Raw genomic sequence first — 26,530 nt, 5'->3', positions numbered from 1 at the left:
CATCCCTGGTAACAGACTATGTGGCAATGATTTGCAGCCACCAGATACACAAGACTCTCACTCCTGTATCAGTCCGCAGCATTTATAAGACTGGATAGCAGGCTGGTTTGACACATGTTGTTTATACACTGTTCAGTCATTTTTAGTGATGGGCGAACATGTGGATGTTCAGGTCCAGCGGGTTCGGCCGAACATTTTTAAAAAGTTTGGTTCGGGTACCAGAATGCTGCATGACTTGTGGCTCAGCTTGGCTGTTTTGCAAGGAGGTGAGGTAGGAGAATATTCGTGACCATGGTCCTCTGGTGCCAATTCTGCGCTGTCTGCAGGGGAACGAGTGGAAGACAATGCCAAGGAACTAGGAGTTACTATCAACCATCCAATCTACCACCTTTCCAGCATCTTATGGCTTCATCATTCTGCCAGTATTACTCTGGTCTACCAAAAGATGCCAAATGTCCTGGCACCTGTTGTACTTTGGGACATACAGGTACAGAACTATTACGGTCTCTCCCTGCAGCAGCTCCACTATCACCACTAGCAGCACCACGACCACGTCGCTTGTTTGATGCTCTCATATTTAACCCCTTTACCACCCAAGGGTGGTTTGCACATTTATGACCGCTCCTGGCACATAATGCCGGATGTCAGCTGTGATAATCAGCTGACACCCGGCCACACTCCCCCCGTGAGCGAGGCTAATCGGTGATGACGTACTATCCCGTCGGAGGTCATAGGGGCCCTGACCACCTCGACAGGATAGTATGTCTCATGTCAAAAAGGGGTTAAGGCCACAATACATGACACTGGAAGTAGACTGTGCACCAGGATGGATGTGTGGGGAGTATACGTGACACTGGAAGTAGACTGTGCACCTGGATGGACGTGTGGGGCAGTATACACGACACTGGAAGTAGACTGTGCACCAGGATGGACAAGTGGGGCAGTATACACGACACTGGAAGTAGACTGTGCTCCAGGATGGACAAGTGGGGCAATATATACGACACTGGAAGTAGACTGTGCACCAGGATGGATGCGTGGGGCAGTATACACGACACTGGAAGTAGACTGTGCTCCAGGATGGACAAGTGGGGCAATATATACGACACTGGAAGTAGACTGTGCACCAGGATGGACGTGTGGGGCAATATATACGACACTGGAAGTAGACTGTGCACCAGGATGGATGTGTGGGGCAGTATACACGACACTGGAAGTAGACTGTGCACCAGGAAGGACGTGTGGGGAGTATACACGACACTGGAAGTAGACTGTGCACCAAGATGGACGTGTGGGGAGTATACACGACACTGGAAATAGACTGTGCACCAGGATGGACGTGTGGGGCAGTATACACGACACAAAGTAGACGGTGCACCAGGATGGACAAGTGGGGCAGTATACACGACACTGGAAGTAGACTGTGCACCAGGATGGACGTGTGGGGCACTATACACGACACTGGAAGTAGACTGTGCACCAGGATGGACGTGTGGGGCAATATACACAACACTGGAAGTAGACTGTGCACCAGGATGGACAAGTGGGGCAGTATACACAACACTGGAAGTAGACTGTGCACCAGGATGGATGGGTGGGGCAATATATACGACACTGCAAGTAGACTATGCACCAGGATGGACAGGTGGGGCAGTATACATGACACTGGAAGTAGACTGTGCAAAAGGATGGACGTGTGGGGCAGTATACACGACACTGGAAGTAGACTATGCACCAGGATGAACAAGTGGGGCAGTATACACGACACTGGAAGTAGACTGTGGACCAGGATGGATGTGTGGGGCAATATACACGACACTGGAAGTAGACTGTGGACCAGGATGGATGTGTGGGGCAATATACACGACACTGGAAGTAGACTGTGCACCAGGATGGACGTGTGGGGGCAATATACATGACACTGGAAGTAGACTGTGCACCAGGATGGAAAAGTGGGGCAGAATACACGACACTGCAAGTAGACTGTACACCAGGATGGACGTGTGGGGCAATATACACAACACTGAAAGTAGACTATGCACCAGGATGGACAAGTGGAGCAGTATACACGACACTGAAAGTAGACAATGCACCAGGATGGACGTGTGGGGCAGTATACACGACACTGGAAGTAGACTGTGCACCAGGATGGACGTGTGGGGCAGTTTACATGACACTGGAAGTAGACTGTGCACCAGGATGGACGTGTGGGGCAGTATACCTGACACTGGAAGTAGACCGTGGACCAGGATGGATGTGTGGGGCAATATACACGACACTGGAAGTAGACTGTGCACTAGGATGGACGTGTGGGGCACTATACACGACACTGGAAGTAGACTGTGCACTAGGATGGACGTGTGGGGCAGTATACACGACACTGGAAGTAGACTGTGGACCAGGATGGATGTGTGGGGCAATATACACGACACTGGAAGTAGACTGTGGACCAGGATGGATGTGTGGGGCAATATACACGACACTGGAAGTAGACTGTGCACCAGGATGGACGTGTGGGGGCAATATACACGACACTGGAAGTAGACTGTGCACCAGGATGGATAGGTGGGGCAGTATACACGACATTGGAAGTAGACTGTGCATCAGGATTGATGTGTGGGGCAATATACACGACACTGGAAGTAGTCTGTGCACCAGGATGGACGTGTGGGGGCAATATACACGACACTGGAAGTAGACTGTGCACCAGGATGGATAGGTGGGGCAGTATACACGACACTGGAAGTAGACTGTGCACCAGGATTGATGTGTGGGGCAATATACACGACACTGGAAGTAGACTGTGCACCAGGATGGACGTGAGAGGCAATATACACAACACTGAAAGTAGTCTATGCACCAGGATGGATGTGTGGGGAGTATACACGACACTGGAAGTAGACTATGCACCAGGATGGACAGGTGAGGCAGTATAAACACTGAAAGTAGACTATGCACCAGGATGGACAAGTGGGGCAGTATACACGACACTGGAAGTAGACTGTGCACCAGGATGGACAAGTGGAGCAGTATACACGACACTGAAAGTAGACAATGCACAAGGATGGACAAGTGGGGCAGAATACACGACACTGCAAGTAGACTGTACACCAGGATGGACGTGTGGAGCAGTATACATGACACTGGAAGTAGACTGTGCACCAGGATGGATGTGTGGGACAGTTTACATGACACTGGAAGTAGACTGCGCACTAGGATGGATGTGTGGGGCAGAATACACGACATGTGCACCAGGATGGATGTGTGGGGCAATATACACGACACTGGAAGTAGACTGTGCACCAGGATGGACGTGTGGGGAGTATACACGACACTGGAAGTAGACTATGCACCAGGATGGACAAGTGGGGCAGTATACACGACACTGGAAGTGGACTGTGCACCAGGATGGACGTGTGGGGAGTATACACGACACTGGAAGTAGACTATGCACCAGGATGGACAAGTGGGGCAGTATACACGACACTGCAAGTGCACTGTGCACCAGGCTGGACAGGCACAATACACAAGGCTGGATCTTCACTGTGTACTAGGCTGTACCAGTAACATTAATCAGGCTGTAAATAGTAGATTAATTGGGGCTGCATGCACTAGGCTGTACTGCACTCTTTTCTCCTGTCTGACAACGCTGAAAATGGTGGCGCAACACTTGATCCTGCCTATATAGATGCTGTTGCAAGTGCTGTTCTACCTAATCACAGCCATGACTATGCTTGGCATGGCGTGATGCAGCAGGAAGTGTCCACAGTCATAAAGCTTGGTGATTGCCTGTGATGCCAATCACCACATTGGCATCGTACTTACCGCTGATCATAGACGGTGTTTCTCATGTTGTCACACAGGGTGGGAAACACCGGATGACAGCATGGGAAACACTGGATGTTCCAGCTGCCAAACCCAAATAGTAAAACGAACTTTGTGCACGGACACTAGGTGTTCAGTACGAACCCCGAACTTTAACGCTCAGGTTCGCACATCCCTAGCCATTTTTCCTCATGTACTCCTGTGTGCCTTTATACATGTACTGATTCCTTGTTATTTTACTGCTTTTTGTTTCACTATAGCATATCGATTTAGCTGCATGTCAGACTACGCACACCTCAGGGTACCAAGCAGCAAGGATAGAACAGAGGGGCTGAATACAAATGCACATTACAATGTTCAGATTTATATTTGTTTAAATATTTAGAAAACCGTGTATCATTTCTTTTACACTGCACAAATACTTGCTACTTTGTGTTGGTATATCACATAAAAGTCAAATAAAAAAACATTTAAATCTGTGAGTCAACAGTGAAAAACTGTGGAAGAGTTCACGGGGTATGAATACTTTTTCAAGGTGTATATACGTATTTTGTATATATACTATATACAGGGGAGATGACACACAAGTATATACTATATACAGGAGGAGATGACACACGCATATACTATACACAGGAGGAGATGACACACAGGTATATACTATATACAGGGGAGATGACACACACATATATACTATATACAGGGGAGATGACACACAGGTATATACTATATACAGGAGGAGATGACATACAGGTATACACTATATACAGGAGGAGATGATACACACATATATACTATATACAGGGGAGACGACACACAGGTATATACTATATACAGGAGGAGATGACACACTGGTATATACTATATACAGGGGAGATGACATATAGGAGATGATATACAGGTATATAGTATATACAGAAGAGATGACATACAGGTATATACTATATACAGGAGGAGATGACATACAGCAGGTATATACTATTTACAGGGGAGATGACATACAGGTATATACTACAGTCATGGCCAAAAGTATTCACACCCCTGCAATTCTGTCAGATAATACTCAGTTTCTTCCTGAAAATGATTGCAAACACAAATTCTTTGGTATTATAATCTTCATTTAATTTGTCTTAAATGAAAAAAACACAAAAGAGAATGAAGCAAAAAGCAAAACATTGATCATTTCACACAAAACTCCAAAAATGGGCCAGACAAAAGTATTGGCACCCCTAGCCTAATACTTGGTTGCACAACCTTTAGCCAAAATAACTGCGACCAACCGCTTCCGGTAACCATCATTGAGTTTCTTACAATGCTCTGCTGGAATTTTAGACCATTCCTCTTTGGCAAACTGCTCCAGGTCCCTGATATTTGAAGGGTGCCTTCTCCAAACTGCCATTTTTAGATCTCTCCACAGGTGTTCTATGGGATTCAGGTCTGGACTCATTGCTGACCACCTTAGAAGTCTCCAGTGCTTTCTCTCAAACCATTTTCAAGTGCTTTTTGAAGTGTGTTTTGGGTCATTGTCCTGCTGGAAGACCCATGACCTCTGAGGGAGACCCAGCTTTCTCACACTGGGCCCTACATTATGCTGCAAAATTTGTTGGTAGTCTTCAGACTTCATAATGCCAAGCACACGGTCAAGCAGTCCAGTGCCAGAGGCAGCAAAGCAACCCCAAAACATCAGGGAACCTCTGCCATGTTTGACTGTAGGGACCGTGTTCTTTTCTTTGAATGCCTCTTTTTTTCTCCTGTAAACTCTATGTTGATGCCTTTGCCCAAAAAGCTCTACTTTTGTCTCATCTGACCAGAGAACATTCTTCCAAAATGTTTTAGGCTTTTTCAGGTAAGTTTTGGCAAACTCCAGCCTGGCTTTTTTTGTCTCGGGGTAAGAAGTGGGGTCTTCCTGGGTCTCCTACCATACAGTCCCTTTTCATTCAGACGCCGACAGATAGTATGGGTTGACACTGTTGTACCCTAGGACTGCAGGGCAGCTTGAACTTGTTTGGATGTTAGTCGAGGTTCTTTATCCAACATCCGCACAATCTTGCGTTGAAATCTCTTGTCAATTTTTCTTTTCCGTCCACATCTAGGGAGGCTAGCCACAGTGCCATGGGCTTTAAACTTCTTGATGACACTTCGCACGGTAGACACAGGAACATTCAGGTCTTTGGAGATGGACTTGTAGCCTTGAGATTGCTCATGCTTCCTCACAATTTGGTTTCTCAAGTCCTCAGACAGTTCTTCGGTCTTCTTTCTTTTCTCCATGCTCAATGTGGTACACACAAGGACACAGGACAGAGGTTGAGTCAACTTTAATCCATGTCAACTGGCTGCTAGTGTGATTTAGTTATTGCCAACACCTGTTAGGTGCCACGGGTAAGTTACAGGTGCTGTTAATTACACAAATTAGAGAAGCATCACATGATTTTTCGAACAGTGCCAATACTTTTGTCCACCCCCTTTTTTATGTTTGGTGTGGAATTATATCCAATTTGGCTTTAGGACAATTCTTTTTGTGTTTTTTCACTTAAGACAAATTAAATGAAGATAATAATACCAAAGAATTTGTGTTTGAAATCATTTTCAGGAAGAAACTGAGAATCATCTGACAGAATTGCAGGGGTGTGAATACTTTTGGCCATGACTGTATATACAGGAGATGACATACAGGTGTATACTATATATAAGGGAGATGACAAACATGTATATACTGAGGGGAAAATGAGGGGTGTGGGGTGAAAATGAAAAGGTGTGAGTGCATAATGAGAGAAGTGAGGGAAAATAGTGGAGTGATCTGAAAATGACAGATGTGAGGTCGAAATGACAAGTGTTAGGGGGGAATGAGAGGAGAGAGGGGGAAAATGAGAGGTGTAAGGGAGAAAATGAGAGATGTGAGGGGGAAAATGAGAGGTGTGATGGGAAAATAAGAGAAGTGAGGTGCTATAACTAACCACAGATATTTACTAGGCCCAGGCAAAGCCGGGCTCTTCAGCTAGCATACCTATAAAGAGAAAAAGCAAACTGAACATTTTCCAGTGCTCTCTGAATTTTTGCCAGAGCTGTATATAAATATAAATCTAATCAGCGCCTCCTATTTTATAACATCCCGACTGCAGATCAGGTACCAATTTCAACATGACAAATTCCCTTTAAGCTTTCTTCTGTGTGCAAACCTTATCATTAAGAGTGGGCTCCTATCACATCACTTGTGGGGGCATCGCTGATCTCTGCACACCAAATATTCTTACAATGTGCACTGACAGTGCGCTCTCTTCCTGGCTTGTTACTTCTGATATCAGAGTCGGAGTGCACGGTCACTGTGTATATTGCACAGTGACAAGAATCTACTGGAAGTGACAACCAACACATGCTCAGTAGAGCAGGGACTAGCCCAGCCAGTGAAATTGACGTCACTGATGAAGCTTAATTTCTGAGAGGGGTCAGACCCTGTCCCCTGATGGCGCTTTGTTTGAGTATCTCCGCATGCACTGGAATTCTCAATCGAGCATCATCAGGAAGTAGGAAATAAGTAGTGAGGGAAGAATAGGGATTTTTTTATTAAAATGTATTGGTATGAAAAGAGTAGTTTATGTCATCAAATAGGCGTTTAGAGTAAAAGAAACGTGTGTTTCAGACCACCCCTATAAGAGACTACTCGTATTCCATTTTGCCAACAATTTTTAAAGCTTTGAAAGCTCTTTTACACAGATCTATCCATTAGGAGGACAGCTAGTCTCTAGCAAAGTCTGTACACTACCATGTATGCCAGGAAAAGCTTTAAATGGGTAACATGTCCCCTGCCTCCGTGCCCCTTACCTGATAGTGTGCCTGAGCTTGCTGTGCAGAATTTAAAGTGACATTACACAGCTTACAAGAGAGTGGCTTGCACAGGTCTTCCAAGGACGGATCTTGCTCCACATCGTCTTCCTGGGGGATTTCTAGAGGAGGTGCAGGTGCAAGAGCAGCTCTTCTGTCTGAATGAGGCTGCGCAGGAAGTACCAATTGCTTATTGCCAATTCCTATGGTGGCTGGAAACACAGACAGCTCTGTTTGAGGTGGTGGCCTGGCATGCTGTAACACAATCATTTGTCTGGGTATTGTGTAAAGTCAGTATTGAATGAAGAAGGAATTTCCTTTGCCAGTGATTGTGAAGATTACTTGAAGGAAGAACAGAAACAACAAAAATAAAAATTAACATATTAATATATAAGACTTGAATCCTAATATTTTAAAGATACTTTGCTAGAGTTAACCAATTTAAATCACGACGCAATTTTCATGCATGTATACTGTAACCACTAACTTTATCGAGAGGGTCCTTCTATTACTACATCAGGAGGACAGGGTTCTTGGACTGGGGCTGGCTGCTAGGGAAAAAAGGAAGGAATCTTTGGTTGAAAAGTGACAAATCTGCCCCCCTTGAGAGCCAATATGGCTGACAATGAAAGTTGTCTCGACTGCTAGGGGTCCAACTGATGGGAAACTGGAGGCACAGTGCTTGGCTTTCTCCATCACTCCGCAGACAATGGAAGGAGCTGCTGTGCACACATGCAACTGGGACCTCGTTCTGGTGATCACTGGGGGTCCAAAAGGTGGAACAGAAATCAGACATTTGTCATCTCTCCTTGGAATAGGTAATGCATTTATAGTCGGAGAAAAATACCTTTAAAAGAATTCTCCAGGAGTAGAAAAAAAAAAGAAAATATCAAAATGAATAAAAAGACAATTAAACAGGGAAATCATCTTTGTAGAAATTGTATTTGTTAAAATTACCACTGTCTTGTTAAATGACAGAAACCTGTGCTAGAATGCTGGTGAGAATGTGCAGAAGGTAGCTTTGGTATTGTGATTGTCAGGAACACCGCACTACACTTGCTCACTGAGCCAGTGCGCGGGTCCTGAGTAATACAACCTGTGCCCAAAGATACCTGTGGAGAGGGGCAGCAGCGAAGATGTGTGCTTCAGACAAACAGGACCTGAAGCATGTGACTGCTGGGGGCATGGCCTAAGCTCCAGAGAGCTAGGAGCTGAAGGAAAACTCCTAGAAAGGTAACTACGGGACAAAGTTACCAAGGGATTAGACAGAACAGATAGTCATGATGTGGCCAAGGGGTCATACACATAGAGGGCAGCGCAGTACAAAAAGGCCAGGCAAAACTCGTAACAGGGACACAGCCAAATCAGAACCAGACAGACGAAACATAGCACAGGCACAAAGCATAACAGGGTCAAACACACTCAGCTAAGGGTCAGAGTATAAGCGACAGGGAATGACCACACAATGAGGCTATAAGAAGCCTCCCAGAATCCTAGAGCGAGGCCATCGGTTAACTCTAAAACCACCTAATCCCAGAAACTCAACAGACCATGACAGTGATCTGCAAGTAACATATACTGTGATTTGTTAAGCTATCACCAGGTCATAGTGACTGCTCAATATTTAGAAATAAAGAGTGGACAGCAGTGTGAGCAGCGTCTTCAGGTATCTGCAATTTTAAATCAGTACGACAGGGTGGACTGTTGTGTGAATAGCCTCTTCTTACTTCAACACCCTGGTACCACCAGTATTATATAAGAAAGACTAGGTGGACAGCAGTGTGAGCAGCCTCTTCTTACCTCAGCACCCTGGTATCACCAGTATTATATAAGACAAGTAGGACAGCAGTGTGAGCAGCCTCTTCTTACCTCAGCACCCTGGTATCACCAGTATTATATAAGAAAGACAAGATGGACAGCAGTGTGAGCAGCCTCTTCTTACCTCAGCACCCTGATATCAACAGTATTATATAAGACAAGTAGGATAGCAGTGTGAGCAGCCTCTTCTTACCTCAGCACCCTGGTATCACCAGTATTATATAAGACAAGTAGGACAGCAGTGTGAGCAGCCTCTTCTTACCTCAGCACCCTGGTATCACCAGTATTATATAAGACAAGTAGGACAGCAGTGTGAGCAGCCTCTTCTTACCTCAGCACCCTGGTATCACCAGTATTATATAAGACAAGTAGGACAGCAGTGTGAGCAGCCTCTTCTTACCTCAGCACCCTGGTATCACCAGTATTATATAAGACAAGTAGGACAGCAGTGTGAGCAGCCTCTTCTTACCTCAGCACCATGGTATCACCAGTATTATATAAGAAAGACTAGGTGGACAGCAGTGTGAGCAGCCTCTTCTTACCTCAGCACCCTAGTATCACCAGAGGGGGCACACAGAGCCCTCCCGGTGGGCATGTGCGCCATCTCCACAGGAATAGTGCAGCCACCGCTCTTCTCAGCCCCCTCACCATCTCCCTCATCAGTAGCGCTGTGGCCACTCTACTCTGCACGCGCGCCCTCCCATCAGGTCACAGGAGGCAGTTGCCAGCTTCTGGGGCTAAAGCCTGTGCCCGCTGCTAAAGAGAAATGAATATTCACTGGACTGGCAATGAATATTCATTTCTCTTATAGCGTGCACACAGTTACAGCGGCATTCGCCGGCTTCCAGCAGCTGCCGGACAAGCACGGGTGTCTGCTTATTAAGGTAATGAATATTCACCTCTCAACACTCCCATAGGCATGGAGAGAGGTGAATATTCATTACCTTAATGAGTGGGGACACGTGATTGCTCGGCAGCAGATGCTGCTGGCCCAGGAGCAAAATGCTGCAAGGGCGCGAAGGGAAGGAAGAAGGATGGGGTTTTTTATGCTTTTCTTATGGGGCCATACATACAAGGATAGGGACGAGGAACCATGACTACCAGGATAGGGATGAGGAACCATGCAGACAAGGATGGGGATAAGGAGCCAAGTATACCAGGATGGGGATAAGGAGCCATGCATACAAGGATAGGGTATGGAGCCATGCATACCAGGATAGGGATAAGGAGCCATGTATACAAGAATAGGGATAAGGAGCCATGCATACAAGGATAGGGATGAGGAGCCATGCAAACAAATATGGGGATAAGGAGCCTGCATACAAGGATGGGGATAAGGAGAATGCATACAAGGATGGGGATAAGGAGCCATGCATACAAGGATGGAGATAAGGTGCCATGCATACCAGAAAATGGATTAGAGGACAATGCATACCCGGCTTATACTCGAGTCAATAAGATTTCCCAGTTTTTTGTGGCAAATTAGGTGCCTCGGCTTATACTCGGGTCGACTTATACATGAGTATATACATTTTTTTTTTTATGTGAGGCCCTTATACTGTACAGAGCACTATGTGGGCACATTATACAGTATGAAACACTATGTGGGGCCATTATACAGTATGGAGCATCACATGGGGCCATTATACAGTATATAGCATCATGTGGGGCCATTATACAGTATGGAGCATCACATGGGGCCATTATACAGTATACAGTATAGCATCATGTGGGGCCATTATACAGTATGGAGCATCACGTGGGGCTATTGTACAGAATAGAGCCATTATACAGTATGGAGCATCGTGTGGGGCCATTACACAGTATGGAGCAGTATCTGAGGCCATTATATTGTATGGAGCATTGTGTGGGTCCATTATACTGTATGGAGCATTGTGTGGGGCCATTATACAGTACGGAGCACTACATGGGGCAATTTTATAGTATGGGGCATCATGTGGGGCCATTATACTGCATGGACACTGTGTGGGGCCCATTACACTTTATGCAAGACTATGTGGGGGCCATTACACTGTATGGAGGACTATGTGGGGTCCATTACACTGTATGGAGGACTATGTGGGGCCCATTACACTGTATGGAAGACTATGTGGAGCCATTGTACTGTATGGAGGAATTTTTGTGCCCATTACACTGTATGAAGAGCTGTGCGGGGATTACAGTTGGAGAATCATCCTGTGATGGGGTCACCATTTTTTGTTGGGGAAACATACTGTGCGTGTTGAGGAATTCAATGTGGGGGTATCATACTGTGTTTGGGAGCACTTTTGTTTGCATCATACATTATCTGCTTTATTCAAGGTTTTTTATCCTTTGTTATTACATATAATATACTATACTATATACATATAATATATTATACTAGGCCATATGCTTTTTACTGCTGTTACATAACATATCATATTATTCCACTATAATTCCAAAAGTTAATTGTTTTATTTGATAAAAAAAAAGTCTACAATTGAGTAGGTTTTTCCTTAACAAATATCAAGGTTGGCCCGCGACTTTGTACAAGCTTTTAAGTTTGGCCCTCTGTGTATTTGAATTTGATATCCCTGGGTTTGTTCTCATCATGATAAAGGGTTACAATTGCAAAGAGGTTATAAAAATAAACAACTTTGCAATTTTACTTTTGATTAAAAAAATCCTCTCCATTCTCAAGAACGGACCTTCACTACATTTGGTGGCTAGTGTCTTAGGCTTGGAATGCAGCGCTTTGATATTGACTCTATATCGCACTACTGTACGAGTTGTCTTTCTAATCTAAAACCTCAGTAGTATTCAGGGCACTCTGTGAAAAATAAGTGGGTTTTGGATTGCAGTTTGGGCACTCGGTCTCTAAAAGGTTCGCCATCACTGCCCTAGCACATAGCTGTGGCAATAGAGCTCATCATGCAGAATACTTAAACCAAGTCCATATGCAACGAGAACAATGCCAGGAGGCCACTACAAGGAATAGCAAGACCTAGGCTATACCATGACTGTGTCCACATTCAGCTTCATCAATAAGGCTATGTGCACACGTCAGGATTTCTTGCAGAAATTTTCCTGTCAAAAAAACAGACATTTCTGCCAGAAATCCGCATGCGTTTTTGACGCGTTTTTCACGCTTTTTTTTGCGGTTTTTCCCAATGGATAGAACAGCGGGAAAAACACAGAAAATCCACAAAATTAATGAACATGCTGCTTTTTTTTACCGCGATGCGTTTTTTCCATGTGCACAAAACATGCAGAATGCATTCTAACTGATAGGATGCATAATGTATGCGTTTTTAATTAGTTTTTATAGCGTTTTATCGCGAAAAACCCTGAAAAAAACGTGAAAAAACCTGAACGTGTGCACATACCCTAAAGGGAATCTGTCAGTAGCATCAACCCTTCTAAGCCGTCAATATAGGCATGTAAGTTCTAGAAAGTTTATATACCATGATATATGAAATCTGATGTCTTATTCGAGAGTAATAAACATGTAAATGAGCAGTTAAGCTTTATGGGCCGGACACAGATCTCCCCAAGAATCTGCATCCAGAGCTTATTTTCAATTAAAGGGGATGTTATTAATGTGAGACACTGTTATTGCCCCCTTGAAAAAAAAATCTCTGCAGGCACATTCTCAAGCAGATCACATGTAAGTATGTGGACTTCTCTAGAAAAAGGCATCAGATCGCAGATATCATGATATCATTTTATTCAACTTTCTATGACCCGCATGCCCATTTAAACGGCTTAGGGGAGTTGATCCTACTGATAGTTTCCCTTTAAATGGTAATCTCTTAGGGTGCTTTCACACTAGCGTCGTATGACGCACGTCGCAATGCGTTGTTTTGGAGAAAAAACGCATCCTGCAAAATTGCCTGCAGGATTCGTTTTTTCTCCATACACTTGCATTAGCGACGCATTGCGACGGATTGCCACACGTTGCATCCATCGTTCGACGGATGTGTCGTGTTGCGTCGGACCGTCGGCACAAAAAAAGTTACATGTAACTTTCTTTGTACATCGTGTCCGCCATTTCCGACCGCGCATGCGCAGCCGGAACTCCCCCCCTCCTCACCGGACATCACTATGGGGCAGCGGATGTGTTGTAAAACTGCATCTGCTGCCCCCGTTGTGTGTTTTTTTTTCACAGTATGCGTCGGTACGTCGGCACGTCGCATTGCGATGTGCGTCGTACGACGCTAGTGTGAAAGTAGCCTAACCCATCAGACTAACTTTTTGATCACATGGACTCTGATCACGGGGTTCTCAGTAATCCTGAAATCAAGTTTTTGAAGCCCTGAGAACACAACTTTGTGACCCCGTCCTAACTGTAGGGTAGGTGCACATGTGAGGCCTCCATTTATTGTCTGTTGACAGCCGAGTACAGTGCTAGGCTATTTCCAGCAGTCCCATAGACAATGAATGGAGCGGAGGATGGTTATACAGCCATGTTCTTAGGGTTCCATAGATCTGATCTTCAGATCGCTGAGTGTCCTAGTGATTGGACCTCCAATGTTCAACAATTTATTCCACTATTCTACATATAGCGAATAACCTTCAACAATTTCTCTGCACGCATCATCAAGTACAACAACAGATAATGATGTTAATAGTCACAGTACGAAAACATTGACTGACCTGTCAGAAATAAAGGAATAGGAATTTGGTACATTTTCAAATGTCGTCAGTTCCTAACATCCAGACCTGACTAATTAGGCGAGCAGTTTCCATGGTTACATGCAGAGTGTCTGCATCCCTTCTGTGCAATCTAGTCTGTTATATTCTGGGGTCATGTATTTTAGGCCTTAATACACAGTTACACAGCTTTGCCTATGCAAACCAGAGACCGACATACAGTATACACAGCAGCCTCAAGAATAATATTTCCAAATAATAACATGGAAGGGACTTTTGCCGATAGGCTCAGTTCGTTGCGCAAAAAACAAACCTGAGTTTATTTACTCTTCATGGGCCCAGCACTGTGTCTGCAGCGCTGTCCCCCCGTCACTGTTGACTGGCAAGAGCAGTGAACAGAGCTTCAGCGGCTGAGCTCAGTGATCGGCCGCAGCACTGTTGTGGCTGCAGTCTATACACAATCAATAGAGAAGCGCAGAAGAAACAGCACTGGATCGGGGGGGTCATGTTATGCTATGTTCACACGCTGCGGATTTTGCTGCGGATCCGCAGCGTTTCCGCAGCTGAGGGTCTGCAGCGGTTTCCCATGCGTTTACAGTACAATGTAAACCTATGGGAAACGCAATCCGCAGTGCACATGCTGCGGAAAAAAACGCGCGGAAACGCAGCGGTTTACAATCCGCAGCATGTCAATTCTTTGTGCGGAATCCGCAGCGGTTTTACACCTGCTCCATAATAGAGAACCGCAGGTGTAAAAACGCAGTGGAATCCGCACAAAAACCACGGTAAATCCGCAGGAAAAACGCACAGTTTTTGCCCTGCAGATTTATCAAATCCGATGCGGAAATATCCGCAGAGGATCATTCTACGTGTGCACATACCCTAACGTGTGGTTTGTTTTTTACTCTGAACTGAGCCAATAGACAAAAGTATTCATTTGAAAAAGGTGTTAATCCTTTAATGAGTTGATTTATTAAGACTGACGATTTGTGCGCCAGTTTTGATGCAGAGTTACAATGGAGTAAGATGCGCCAAATTCAATAAGAGTTGTGCATTTCTTAATTAATATCGCACCTGCTGTGCGCCAGACAGAAATATCCTCTAGGATTGAAGCATTTTATTGTGGTGTAAATTTTTATGATTTTGTCGGAGTACACAAGGTCATGACCCATCTGCTAAACTCCACCCACTTGGCAGAGCTGGGTTAAAAACATCAATAGCTGCAAAATGTTGGTTGCCACGGTAACCAGGGCCTCCTTGAAGGCCTCATGTCTGCCATGTGAGATGTGCTATGAAGCCCAGCCTGTTGGCATTGCGGTGTATTGTATAGGGGATTAACCCCTTCCCAACATGGCTATTTTCTGTTTTTGTGTTTTCATTTTTTCCTCTCCTTCATCAAAGAAGTTTTTTGTTTTTCCATTGACATACCCATATGAGGGCTAGTTTTTTTTGGTGGGATGAGTTGTACTTTTGAATGACACCATTCTTTTTATTATGTGATATATTGGAAACAGGCGAGAAAAAATACAAGTGCGGCAAAACTGCGAAAAAAATGCAACTCCGCAATTGTTTTCTTTTGTTTGTTTTCTTTTACAGTGATCACTATACAGTAAAAACTACTCAGCAACATGATTCTCTGGTACGATGACGGAGATGCCAAATATGTAGTTTTTTTTTATTTAAGTAGTGAAAAAAATGTTGAAATTTGTAAAAGAAAAATAAAATTTGCTTGTAGCGTCATTTTGTGACACCCATAGCATTTTACATGTTCCGTTGCTGGAGCTTTGTGAGGCTTATTTTCTGTGCCCTGAGCCGGGAAAAAGGGTGAGGATTTTACATTTTAATTATTTTTCATATATTTAAAAACTTTTTTTTTCTCTTTCCACTGTATTTATTAGCCCCACTTGAAAAGTCTTTGTGCCCATCGGAGGCACGGGGGATTTGATGGACACTGGTGGGCTCCAGATGACGCTGCCATAGATTGAAGGCAGCATTTAAGAGATTCATGCACGCCTGTTATATAGGCAGGTGGTGGCTGAATATCACAGCTAACATCTGCCAGCAGAGAAGTGGGCTTAGTTCCTGAGTCAGGGAGATGGCATGTTACAGTATGGCTGGTCTCTCGTGCAAGAGAATTGGGGACGATCATCCAAATGACACTCGGATCAAACTCGGTCAGAGTGCCCTGTGCTCCGACTCTCTCGCTTGACATCCGAGTGCAGTCCGATGTTTCACACGCACCCGTTCACTTGGATGGGTGTGTGCGATCTGATACTCAGATGCAAAAGCAGTGAATTGGCATGAGAAAATAATCGCAGATCTGCAATACCCCATAGTATAACACTGATCTGAACACAATCTGATTTTTATTCATATGTTATATGACGGTACAGCTTAAGTGATTGGAAGTTCAAGACCCTAAAACTACTATAAGAAAAAAGTTAAAAAAAATAAAAAAAATGGCAATACCAATTTATTTATTTATATTATTATTATTTTTATTATTTTTTTACATAAATCTGAATTAATTTATTTTCTAACAAATTAAAAAAACCTTAGTTTGGCATTGCCTTAGGCCGGTTTCACAAATCAGTGGCTCCGGTACGTGAGGTGACAGTTTCCTCACGTACCGGAGCCACTGACACACGTAGACACATTGAAATCAATGCATCTGTGCAAATGTCATTGATTTTTTGCCAAACACGGAGACATGTCAGCGTTCGTGGGAGCGAACGGATTACACGGACCCATTAAAGTCAATGGGTCCGTGTAAAACACGTACCGCACACGGACGTTGTCCGTCTGCAGTCCGTGTGCCGTGCAGGAGACAGCGCTACAGTAAGCGCTGTCCCCCCCACATGGTGCTGAAGCCGCCATTCATATCTTCTCTGCAGCAGCGTTTGCTGTAGATATGAATAATCCTTTTTTTTTTTTGTTTCTCGTGTTTCACATAAAGATCCATGTCCCCAACCCCCTCCCACCCCCTGTGCGCCCGCCCGCTGTTATTAAAATACTCACCCGCCTCCCTCCCAGTGTCCTGTCCTGGCCGCAGCTTCTCCTGTATGCGGTCACGTGGGGCCGCCGATTACAGTCATGAATATGCGGCTCCACCCCTATGGGAGGTGGAGCCGCATATTCATGACTGTAATCGGCGGCCCCACGTGACCGCTCATACAGTAGAAGGTGCGGCCAGGACAGGACACTGCGAGGGAGGCGGGTGAGTATTTTAATAACAGCGGGCGGGCGCACAGGGGGTGGGAGGGGGGTGGGGACATGGATCTTTATGTTAACCATGAGAAACAAAAAAAAAAAAGGATTATTCATATCTTTTCTACAGCAAACGCTGCTGCAGAGAAGATATGAATGGCGGCTTCAGCACCACGTGGGGGGGACAGCGCTTATCTCTAGCACTGTCTCCTGCACGGTGCGTGTGGTACCCAGTCGGCACACGGGCAGCACACGTGTGCCGCAAGTGTGCCACACTGATGTGCCATAGAAACGCACGGGCACACTGACACGGATAACTCCGGTACCGATTTTTCCGGTACCGGAATTATCTGGACGTGTGAGACTGGCCTTAATCGTACTCACTTGAAGAAACTTGACACGTGTCCAGCTCATTTTTAACACAGAATGATCGCCGTAAATATAAAACAAAATTAAAAAGGGTAGAATTGTGTTGTTTTTTTTTTCACCATTTCACACCACTTGAATTTTTTTTTACTAATTTTCTAGAACATTGAATGGTAAAAAAAAAATGAATAGAGTCATTTGAAACTAAAAATCTTCTTGCAGAAAAAAATCACATTGTGATGACCATGGAAGAATAAAAAAAAAAAAAAAACTTATGCTGCTTGAAAGAAAGGGAGAGAAAAAATAAAAGCACAAAAACAAAAAAAAGGGCCAGGTCCATAACAGGTTAAACCAACTCATATATACCATATATCGATTGGAATATATCACACGTTGTTTGCGCATTATACACACAGCATGTCCGTGTTATTTTTCTCACATCTAAAATAACATTGCACCATTACTGACTCTCTAGGATATTGTGTACATGGGGAAGAGCTGGTTAAGTAATAGTTCAGCACCAAATTCATCTTCCCAGGAGAGTGATACAAGGAACATGATGAGTGGAGATCTGGGATGACTCATCTCCTTCTGTCAGTCGTGGGTTAGTACAAAATGAATGCATCGATGTGCTATGTGAGGGGACTGCAAACTATTCTGCGCTTATTGCAAGTGCAGAAATCCTGCTGTTTCACGGCATTAGGGCAGAGACAGACTGCTGTATAACTCGTGCGAGGGTCACATCGGAAACCTCATACTGGCTGTCTGCTCCCCTGACCTGAGCTTGACAGCTGAATTGAAATACATCACACCGTCAAGCTCAGGTCAGGAGAGGTGCTGGGCCAGATAGTGCAGTGTGATGCAATCATTGCACGAGTGAGGCCGGCGTCACACTCGGCGTAAGACAATACGGTCCGTATTTTACGGCCGTAATACGGCCGAAATACGGTGAAATGTTCCCAAAATATTGATCCGTAGGCAGGGTGTGTCAGCGTATTTTGCGCATGGCATCCTCCGTATGTAATCCGTATGGCATCCGTACTGCGAGATTTTCTCGCAGGCTTGCAAAACCGACATCTAATGGATTTATGTGCTCAAATGTTCATTAAAACATATATACAGTATATATATATATATATATATATATATATATATATATATATGTCATTGAGACACATATATATATATTCTGTATTTAGATTTCATTCAGCGCGATATCTGTGAACAGCCGCTAATTCAATTGCCGGCTTTTCATTTCTCCTGCACAAACCCGACAGGATATGAGACATGGTTTACATATAGTAAACCATCTCATATCCCCTTTTTTTTTGCATATTCCACACTACTAATGTTAGTAGTGTGTATGTGCAAAATTTCAGCGCTGTAGCTGCTAAAATAAAGGGTTAAATGGCGGAAAAAATTGGCGTGGGCTCCCGCGCAATTTTCTCCGCCAGAGCGGTAAAGCCAGTGACTGAGGGTAGATATTAATAGCCAGGAGAGGGTCCATGGTTATTGGCCCCCCCGTGGCTAAAAACATCTGCCCCCAGCCACCCCAGAAAAGGCACATCTGGAAGATGCGCCTATTCTGGCACTTGGCCACTCTCTTCCCACTCCCTGTAGCGGTGGGATATGGGGTAATGAAGGGTTAATGCCACCTTGCTATTGGAAGGTGACATTAAGCCAGATTAATGATGGAGAGGCGTCAATTATGACACCTATCCATTATTAATCCAATTGTAGGAAAGGGTTAAAAAACACACACACACATGATTGAAAAGTATTTTAATGAAATAAACACAGCGGTTGTTGTAATAATTTATTGTTCTCTCAAATCCATTTGCAGTCCCTCGCTTGGCAACATAATAAACGCACAAGATACATACCTTCTGATGTACTGTCAGGTCCAACGATGTAATCCATCTGAAGGGGTTAACTAATATTACAAGCAGGAGCCCTGCTATAATGCAGCTGTGCTCCGTGCTTGTAATTCCCCTGCGAATGAATGAAATGTAGGTCATTGACCTACATTTCCTTCAGTCGCGGTGATGCGCCCCCTGGTGGATGTCCTCATATGACCTGGAGCGTGGGAAAAAGTTCCCAGGCTGCAGTTCATGAGAACATCCACCAGAGGGCGCCTCACCGCGAATGAATGAAATGTAGGTCAATGACCTACATTTCATTCATTCGCAGGGGAATTACAAGCACGGAGCACAGCTGCATTATAGCAGGGCTCCTGCTTGTAATATTAGTTAACCCCTTCAGATGGATTACATCGTTGGACCTGACAGTACATCAGAAGGTATGTATCTTGTGCGTTTATTATGTTGCCAAGCGAGGGACTGCAAATGGATTTGAGAGAACAATAAATTATTACAACAACCGCTGTGTTTATTTCATTAAAATACTTTTCAATCATGTGTGTGTGTGTTTTTTAACCCTTTCCTACAATTGGATTAATAATGGATAGGTGTCATAATTGACGCCTCTCCATCATTAATCTGGCTTAATGTCACCTTCCAATAGCAAGGTGGCATTAACCCTTCATTACCCCATATCCCACCGCTACAGGGAGTGGGAAGAGAGTGGCCAAGTGCCAGAATAGGCGCATCTTCCAGATGTGCCTTTTCTGGGGTGGCTGGGGGCAGATGTTTTTAGCCACGGGGGGGCCAATAACCATGGACCCTCTCCTGGCTATTAATATCTACCCTCAGTCACTGGCTTTACCGCTCTGGCGGAGAAAATTGCGCGGGAGCCCACGCCAATTTTTTCCGCCATTTAACCCTTTATTTCAGCAGCTACAGCGCTGAAATTTTGCACATACACACTACTAACATTAGTAGTGTGGAATATGCAAAAAAAAGGGGGATATGAGATGGTTTACTGTATGTAAACCATGTCTCATATCCTGTCGGGTTTGTGCAGGAGAAATGAAAAGCCGGCAATTGAATTACCGACTTTTCACTAACACCGCTGCGTATTTCTCGCAAGTCACACTGCTGGTCCGTGTGGAATCCGTATTCTTCTCGCCCCCATAGACTTTCATTGGCGATTTTTTTGCGCAGTACGCTGACAAACGCAGCATGCTGCGATTTTGTACGGCCGTAGAAAGCCGTATAATACTGAACCGTAATATACGGCTAATAGGAGCAGCCCCATTGAGAATCATTGTGCCGTATGTTATGCGAGTTTTACGGACGTAGTTTCTGCGCTCTTACGTCCGTAAAACTCGCCAGTGTGACGCCGGCCTTAGGGTATGTTCCCACAGTCAGTAAACACTGCGGGTTGGACGGTGCGTACTTCCGCAGCGTCCAACCCGCAGCTTCCAAATGTTACATCATAGTGGATGGGATTTCAAGAAATGCCACGCTCACTATGCGCACACAGATGCCTCTGGCTTACCTGCGGAGACGGACATGTGGTGCGTCTTTCCAGACTGCAGCATGTCAATTTATGTAGCGGAGACGCTCAGTCTCTGCTGCGTAAATTACCCATATACTTTCATTAGATTCGGTAAAACTGCATTATCTTCCTAGTCACATGCATACTAAGTGCGGGAACGCAGCTTACTACGCATGTGTACTAATTTAAATAATGGTGTACCTTGTTTTAGCTGGAAGTTCACCTACACTGCAGTTCTCGCAGTCAGCTGATCGCGAGAATTGCAGTGCACATGACCACCGGGGACCGAGCTATCTCTTGTTCATCATCTTCAAGCTCAGCTGTGTTCTGGATGTCAGGCTGAATGGTGGCATAATGCCATCGTTCAGCCAAAGGCATCTAGATGTAGCAGAGGCGAACACGATCGCAGCACTCCAGTGCCGGTACAGGGGCCGACAGCCCCTCTGCCTTTGGATCGGAGACCCAGCGGCGTGATGCCGGGTCCCGATCGCTGCCGTGGAGACCCAATGTCGTCATGACGACATCCGGGTCTCCAGAGCTGAGCATGACAGGAAGTCTCTCAGGTTAGAGTACAGAAACTGCAGAGCTGACTTCTATAGCATGCAGACCTGCATGCAATAGAAGCGATCAGCATGCAAAAAATGATTGTCCCATAGTGGGACACAGTGCAAAAATTAGAATGAATGTAAAAAATTTTTTTTTAAAGAATTGTAAAAACATTTCAAATATATATATATATATATATATATATATATATATATATATCTCAATAAATAAATATTTGAATGAAAAAGAAAAAATCTAACCAATAAAAGTACACATATTTGGTATCCCCGCATCTCTAATGACCCGCCCTATAAAACTGTCCCACTCGTAAACCCCTTTAGTGAACACCATAAAAAAAACAAAAAAAAAACAACAAGGCAAGAAATAATGCTTTATCATTATACAGCCAAACAAAAAGTGGAATAATACAAGATCAAAAAGACAGATAAAAACATGGTACCGCTGGAAACGTCATCTTGTCCCGCAAAAAACGAGCCGCCATACAGCGTCATCACCAGAAAAATTAAAAAGTTGCAGCTCCTAGAATAAAGGAATGCAAAATAATTATTTTTTTATATAAAACAGTTTTTATTGTATAAAAGCGCCAAAACATAAAAAAATGATATAAATGAGGTATTGCTGTAATCGTACTAACCCGATGAATAAAACTGCCTTATCAATTTTACAACACGCGGAACGTTATAAACGCCACCCCCAAAGAAATTCATGATTTACTGGTTTTTGTTCACTCAGCCTCCCAAAAATTGGAATAAAAAGTGATCAAAAAATGTCATGTGCCCGAAAATGGTACCAATAAAAACGTCAACTCGTCCCGCAAAAAACAAGACCTCACATGAATCTGTGGGCCGAAATCTGTAAAAATTATAGCTCTCAAAATATGGTGATGCAAAAACTATTTTTGGAATTAAAAACCGTCTTAAAACACCTCTTTCACACGTCCTGATATTTCCGGTACCAGAGATGTCAGTGTCCGTGTTTGCAATACTTGCGGCACACTTGTGGCATGCGTGTGCCGCATCAGTACCACAAGGACGGGCGCCAGGGGAGAAGCGTTACAGTAAGCGCTGTTCCCCGGCGCTGGGTGCTGAACACGACTCTCATCATTCTCCCCTGCTCTGCCGGCAATCGGCACAAGCAGGAGAGATGGTTGTGCCGATTGCCGGCAGAGCAGGGGAAAATGATGAGAGTCGTGTTCAGCACCCGGCGCCAGGGAACAGCGCTTACTGTAACGCTTCTTCCCCGGCGCAGATGCGTGTCACATGGATGACATCCATGTGTGTTATGCATATGCACATGTGCTGGATGTTTTGTTGCCCGTGCTGACATTAAAAAACAGACGTCAGCGTGTTTTGCCCACGGACACCCGGTCCGAGGAAACACGATAACATGTGCACAGACCCATTCATTTGAATAGGCAAATAGAGCTCGGTTCCTCCCGAATCTCTCCGCATGGCTGCCCAATGGTATAAAATTCTGTGACACACCCATGATGTCAATATGATCACTGCCCTAGATGAATTCATTGAGAGGTGTCATTCGTAAAATGGGGTCACGTATGGGGGGTTCTGCTGTTTTGGCAACTCATGGGCTCTCCCAGTGGGTCATGACACCTGAAAATGATAACAGTAAAATCTGGCGCTCCTTCCCTTCTGAGCTCTGCCACGTGCCCAAACAGTGGTTTACCCCCACATATGGGGTATCAGCGTACTCAGGACCAATCGCACAATAACTCTTGGGGTCCAATTTCCTCTGTTACCCTTGGACAAATAAAATATTGGAGCCAAAAAAAATCATTTTTATGATTTTTTATTTTTACGGCTCTACGTTATAAACGTCTGTGAAGCACTTGGGGATTCAAAGTGCTCACCACACATCTAGATAAGTTTCTTAGGGAGTCTACTTTCCAAAATGGGGTCAATGTGTGCAAACTGTAAGGCGCTGTGGAATATGTTAGCGCTTTATAAAAATAGAGATTATTACTTGTGGGGGGTTTCCACTGTTTAGGCACATCAGGGGCTCTCCGAATGCAACAAGGCATCCGATCTTAACCCCTTTCTGCCATTGGACGTACTATTCCGTCCATGTGGGGTGGGCCCTAATTCCCAAGGACAGAATAGTACGTCCAGCAAGATCGGCCGCACTCACGGGGGGAGCGCTGTTATGGTTCCCAATGGCAAGGGAACATCAGGAGCATAGAAAAACGGACAAGCTCTCGGGTGATGGAAACTAGAGCTAACCGCGATGCTAAACCTATACACCACACTAGAAGTAGCCAGGGGGCATACCTGCGTTTTCTCTAGATGCCTCGCGCCAGCCGGAGAACTAACTACCCCTGGTAGAAGAAACACAGTTCTGGCTTGCCTCCAGAGAATGTCCCCACAGGAGATAGTAGCCCCCCACATATAATAACGGTGAGTTCAGATGAAAAGACACACGTAGTATGAAAGCAGATTTAGCACAGCGAGGCCCACTAACTAGATAGCAGAAAGATACAATAGTGGACTTCGCGGTCAGCTACAAAACCCTATCAAAACACCATCCTGAAATTACCTTAACTCATGTGACAACTCATGCCACTGGAGTGGTAATTTCAGCCCAACAAGAGCTTCCAGCTGCAGAGATTCACATAACTGCAAACTGGACAAAACATACAAAAATAGACTTAAGGACTAATAGTCCAACTTAGCTGAGCAGCAGACTGGGAGCAGGAACATGCAGCAGAATCACTCTGGTTACATTGATGGCCGGCATAAGAATGACTGAGGAGCAAGGCTAAATAGGATACTCCCACATCCTGATAGGAACAGGTGAACTGAGAAAGCAAAGCTTGCAGGACACCAGTACCACAAGAGACCACCGGGGGAGCCCACAAACCGAATCACAACAGTACCCCCCCCCTAAGGAGGGGGCACCGAACCCTCACAAGAACCACCAGGGCGATCCGGATGAGCCCTATGAAAGGCACGGACCAAATCAGAGGCATGAACATCAGAAGCTGTAACCCAAGAATTATCCTCTTGACCGTAGCCCTTCCACTTCACCAGATATTGAAGTCTCCGTCTGGAAACACGGGAGTCCAAGATTTTCTCCACCACGTACTCCAATTCACCCTCAACCAGCACAGGAGCTGGAGGCTCAACGGAAGGCACAACTGGTACCTCATACCTCCGCAATAATGACCGATGGAAGACATTATGGATAGCAAAGGATGCTGGGAGGTCCAAACGAAAAGATACAGGGTTAAGAATTTCCAAAATCTTATAAGGACCGATGAACCGAGGCTTAAACTTAGGAGAAGAGACCCTCATAGGGACAAAACGGGAAGACAACCACACCAAGTCCCCAACACGAAGACGAGGACCAACACGACGATGGCGATTAGCAAAACGCTGAGTCCTCTCTTGGGACAACCCCAAATTGTCCACCACCTGACCCCAAATACGATGCAACCTATCCACCATAGTATCCACTCCAGGACAATCCGAAGATTCCACCTGACCAGATGAAAAACGAGGATGGAACCCCGAATTGCAAAAGAAAGGGGAAACCAAAGTAGCAGAACTGGCCCGATTATTAAGTGCAAATTCAGCCAACGGCAAAAAGGTGACCCAGTCATCCTGATCAGCAGACACGAAACACCTCAAATAAGTCTCCAAGGTTTGATTAGTACGCTCCGTCTGGCCATTTGTCTGGGGATGAAATGCAGACGAAAAAGACAAATCAATGCCCATCCTGGCACAAAACGCCCGCCAAAATCTGGACACAAACTGGGATCCCCTGTCGGAAACTATATTCTCTGGGATACCATGCAACCGAACCACATTCTGAAAAAACAGGGGCACCAACTCAGATGAGGAAGGCAGCTTGGGCAAGGGCACCAAATGAACCATCTTAGAAAAACGGTCACACACCACCCAGATGACAGACATTTTCTGAGAAACAGGGAGATCAGAAATAAAATCCATAGAGATGTGTGTCCAAGGCCTCTTCGGAACAGGCAAGGGCAACAACAAACCACTAGCCCGAGAACAACAAGGCTTGGCCCGAGCACAAACATCACAAGACTGCACAAAAGTACGCACGTCCCGAGACAGGGAAGGCCACCAGAAGGACCTAGCCACCAAATCTCTGGTACCAAAAATTCCCGGATGACCTGCCAACGCAGAAGAACGAACCTCTGAGATGACTCTACTGGTCCACTCATCCGGCACAAACAATCTACCAGGCGGACAACGATCAGGCCGATCCGCCTGAAACTCTTGTAAAGCACGTCGCAGGTCTGGGAAGACAGCAGACAATATCACCCCATCCTTAAGGATACCCGTAGGTTTAGAATCACCAGGGGAATCAGGTTCAAAACTTCTAGAAAGGGCATCCGCCTTCACATTTTTAGAACCTGGCAGATATGAGACCACAAAATTAAACCGGGAGAAAAACAACGACCAGCGCACCTGTCTAGGATTCAGACGTCTGGCCGACTCAAGATAAATCAAATTTTTGTGATCAGTCAAGACCACCACCTGATGTTTAGCACCCTCAAGCCAATGACGCCACTCCTCGAATGCCCACTTCATCGCCAAAAGCTCCCGATTACCGACATCATAGTTTTGCTCGGCGGGCGAAAATTTTCGAGAAAAGAACGCACAAGGTCTCATCACTGAACAATCTGAACTTTTCTGCGACAAAACCGCCCCCGCTCCAATCTCGGAAGCATCAACTTCCACCTGAAAAGGAAGTGAAACATCAGGCTGGCGCAACACAGGAGCAGAAGAAAAGCGGCGCTTAAGCTCCCGAAAGGCCTCCACAGCAGCGGGAGACCAATCTGCAACATCAGCACCTTTTTTAGTCAAATCAGTCAAAGGCTTGACAACGCTAGAAAAACCAGTTATGAATC

The 26,530-nt window shown here is 45.0% G+C and overlaps 1 protein-coding gene across 2 annotated transcripts in view; it reads right to left on the bottom strand.

Annotated features, from left to right (window-relative positions):
* ZMAT3 (zinc finger matrin-type 3) overlaps nt 1-26,530 on the bottom strand; it is an 84,233-nt gene that overhangs the window by 41,584 nt on the left and 16,119 nt on the right. The window contains exons 2-3 of one of the 2 annotated variants that reach the window (XM_077290497.1): nt 22,076-22,155; nt 7,645-7,985 (exon numbers count right to left, since the gene is read on the bottom strand). In XM_077290497.1, coding sequence (XP_077146612.1) covers nt 7,645-7,914 — 270 coding nt within the window. In that variant the 5' untranslated portion in view covers nt 7,915-7,985; nt 22,076-22,155. The remainder of the gene's footprint in view (nt 1-7,644; nt 7,986-22,075; nt 22,156-26,530) is intronic. The other variant, XM_077290496.1, reaches the window with a different exon arrangement.

The sequence above is a fragment of the Ranitomeya variabilis genome, chromosome 2, assembly GCF_051348905.1.
Source record: "Ranitomeya variabilis isolate aRanVar5 chromosome 2, aRanVar5.hap1, whole genome shotgun sequence".
Taxonomy (NCBI): domain Eukaryota; kingdom Metazoa; phylum Chordata; class Amphibia; order Anura; family Dendrobatidae; genus Ranitomeya; species Ranitomeya variabilis.
Note: the sequence above shows the minus strand (reverse complement) of the source record. Positions and strands in the feature narration are given on the sequence as shown.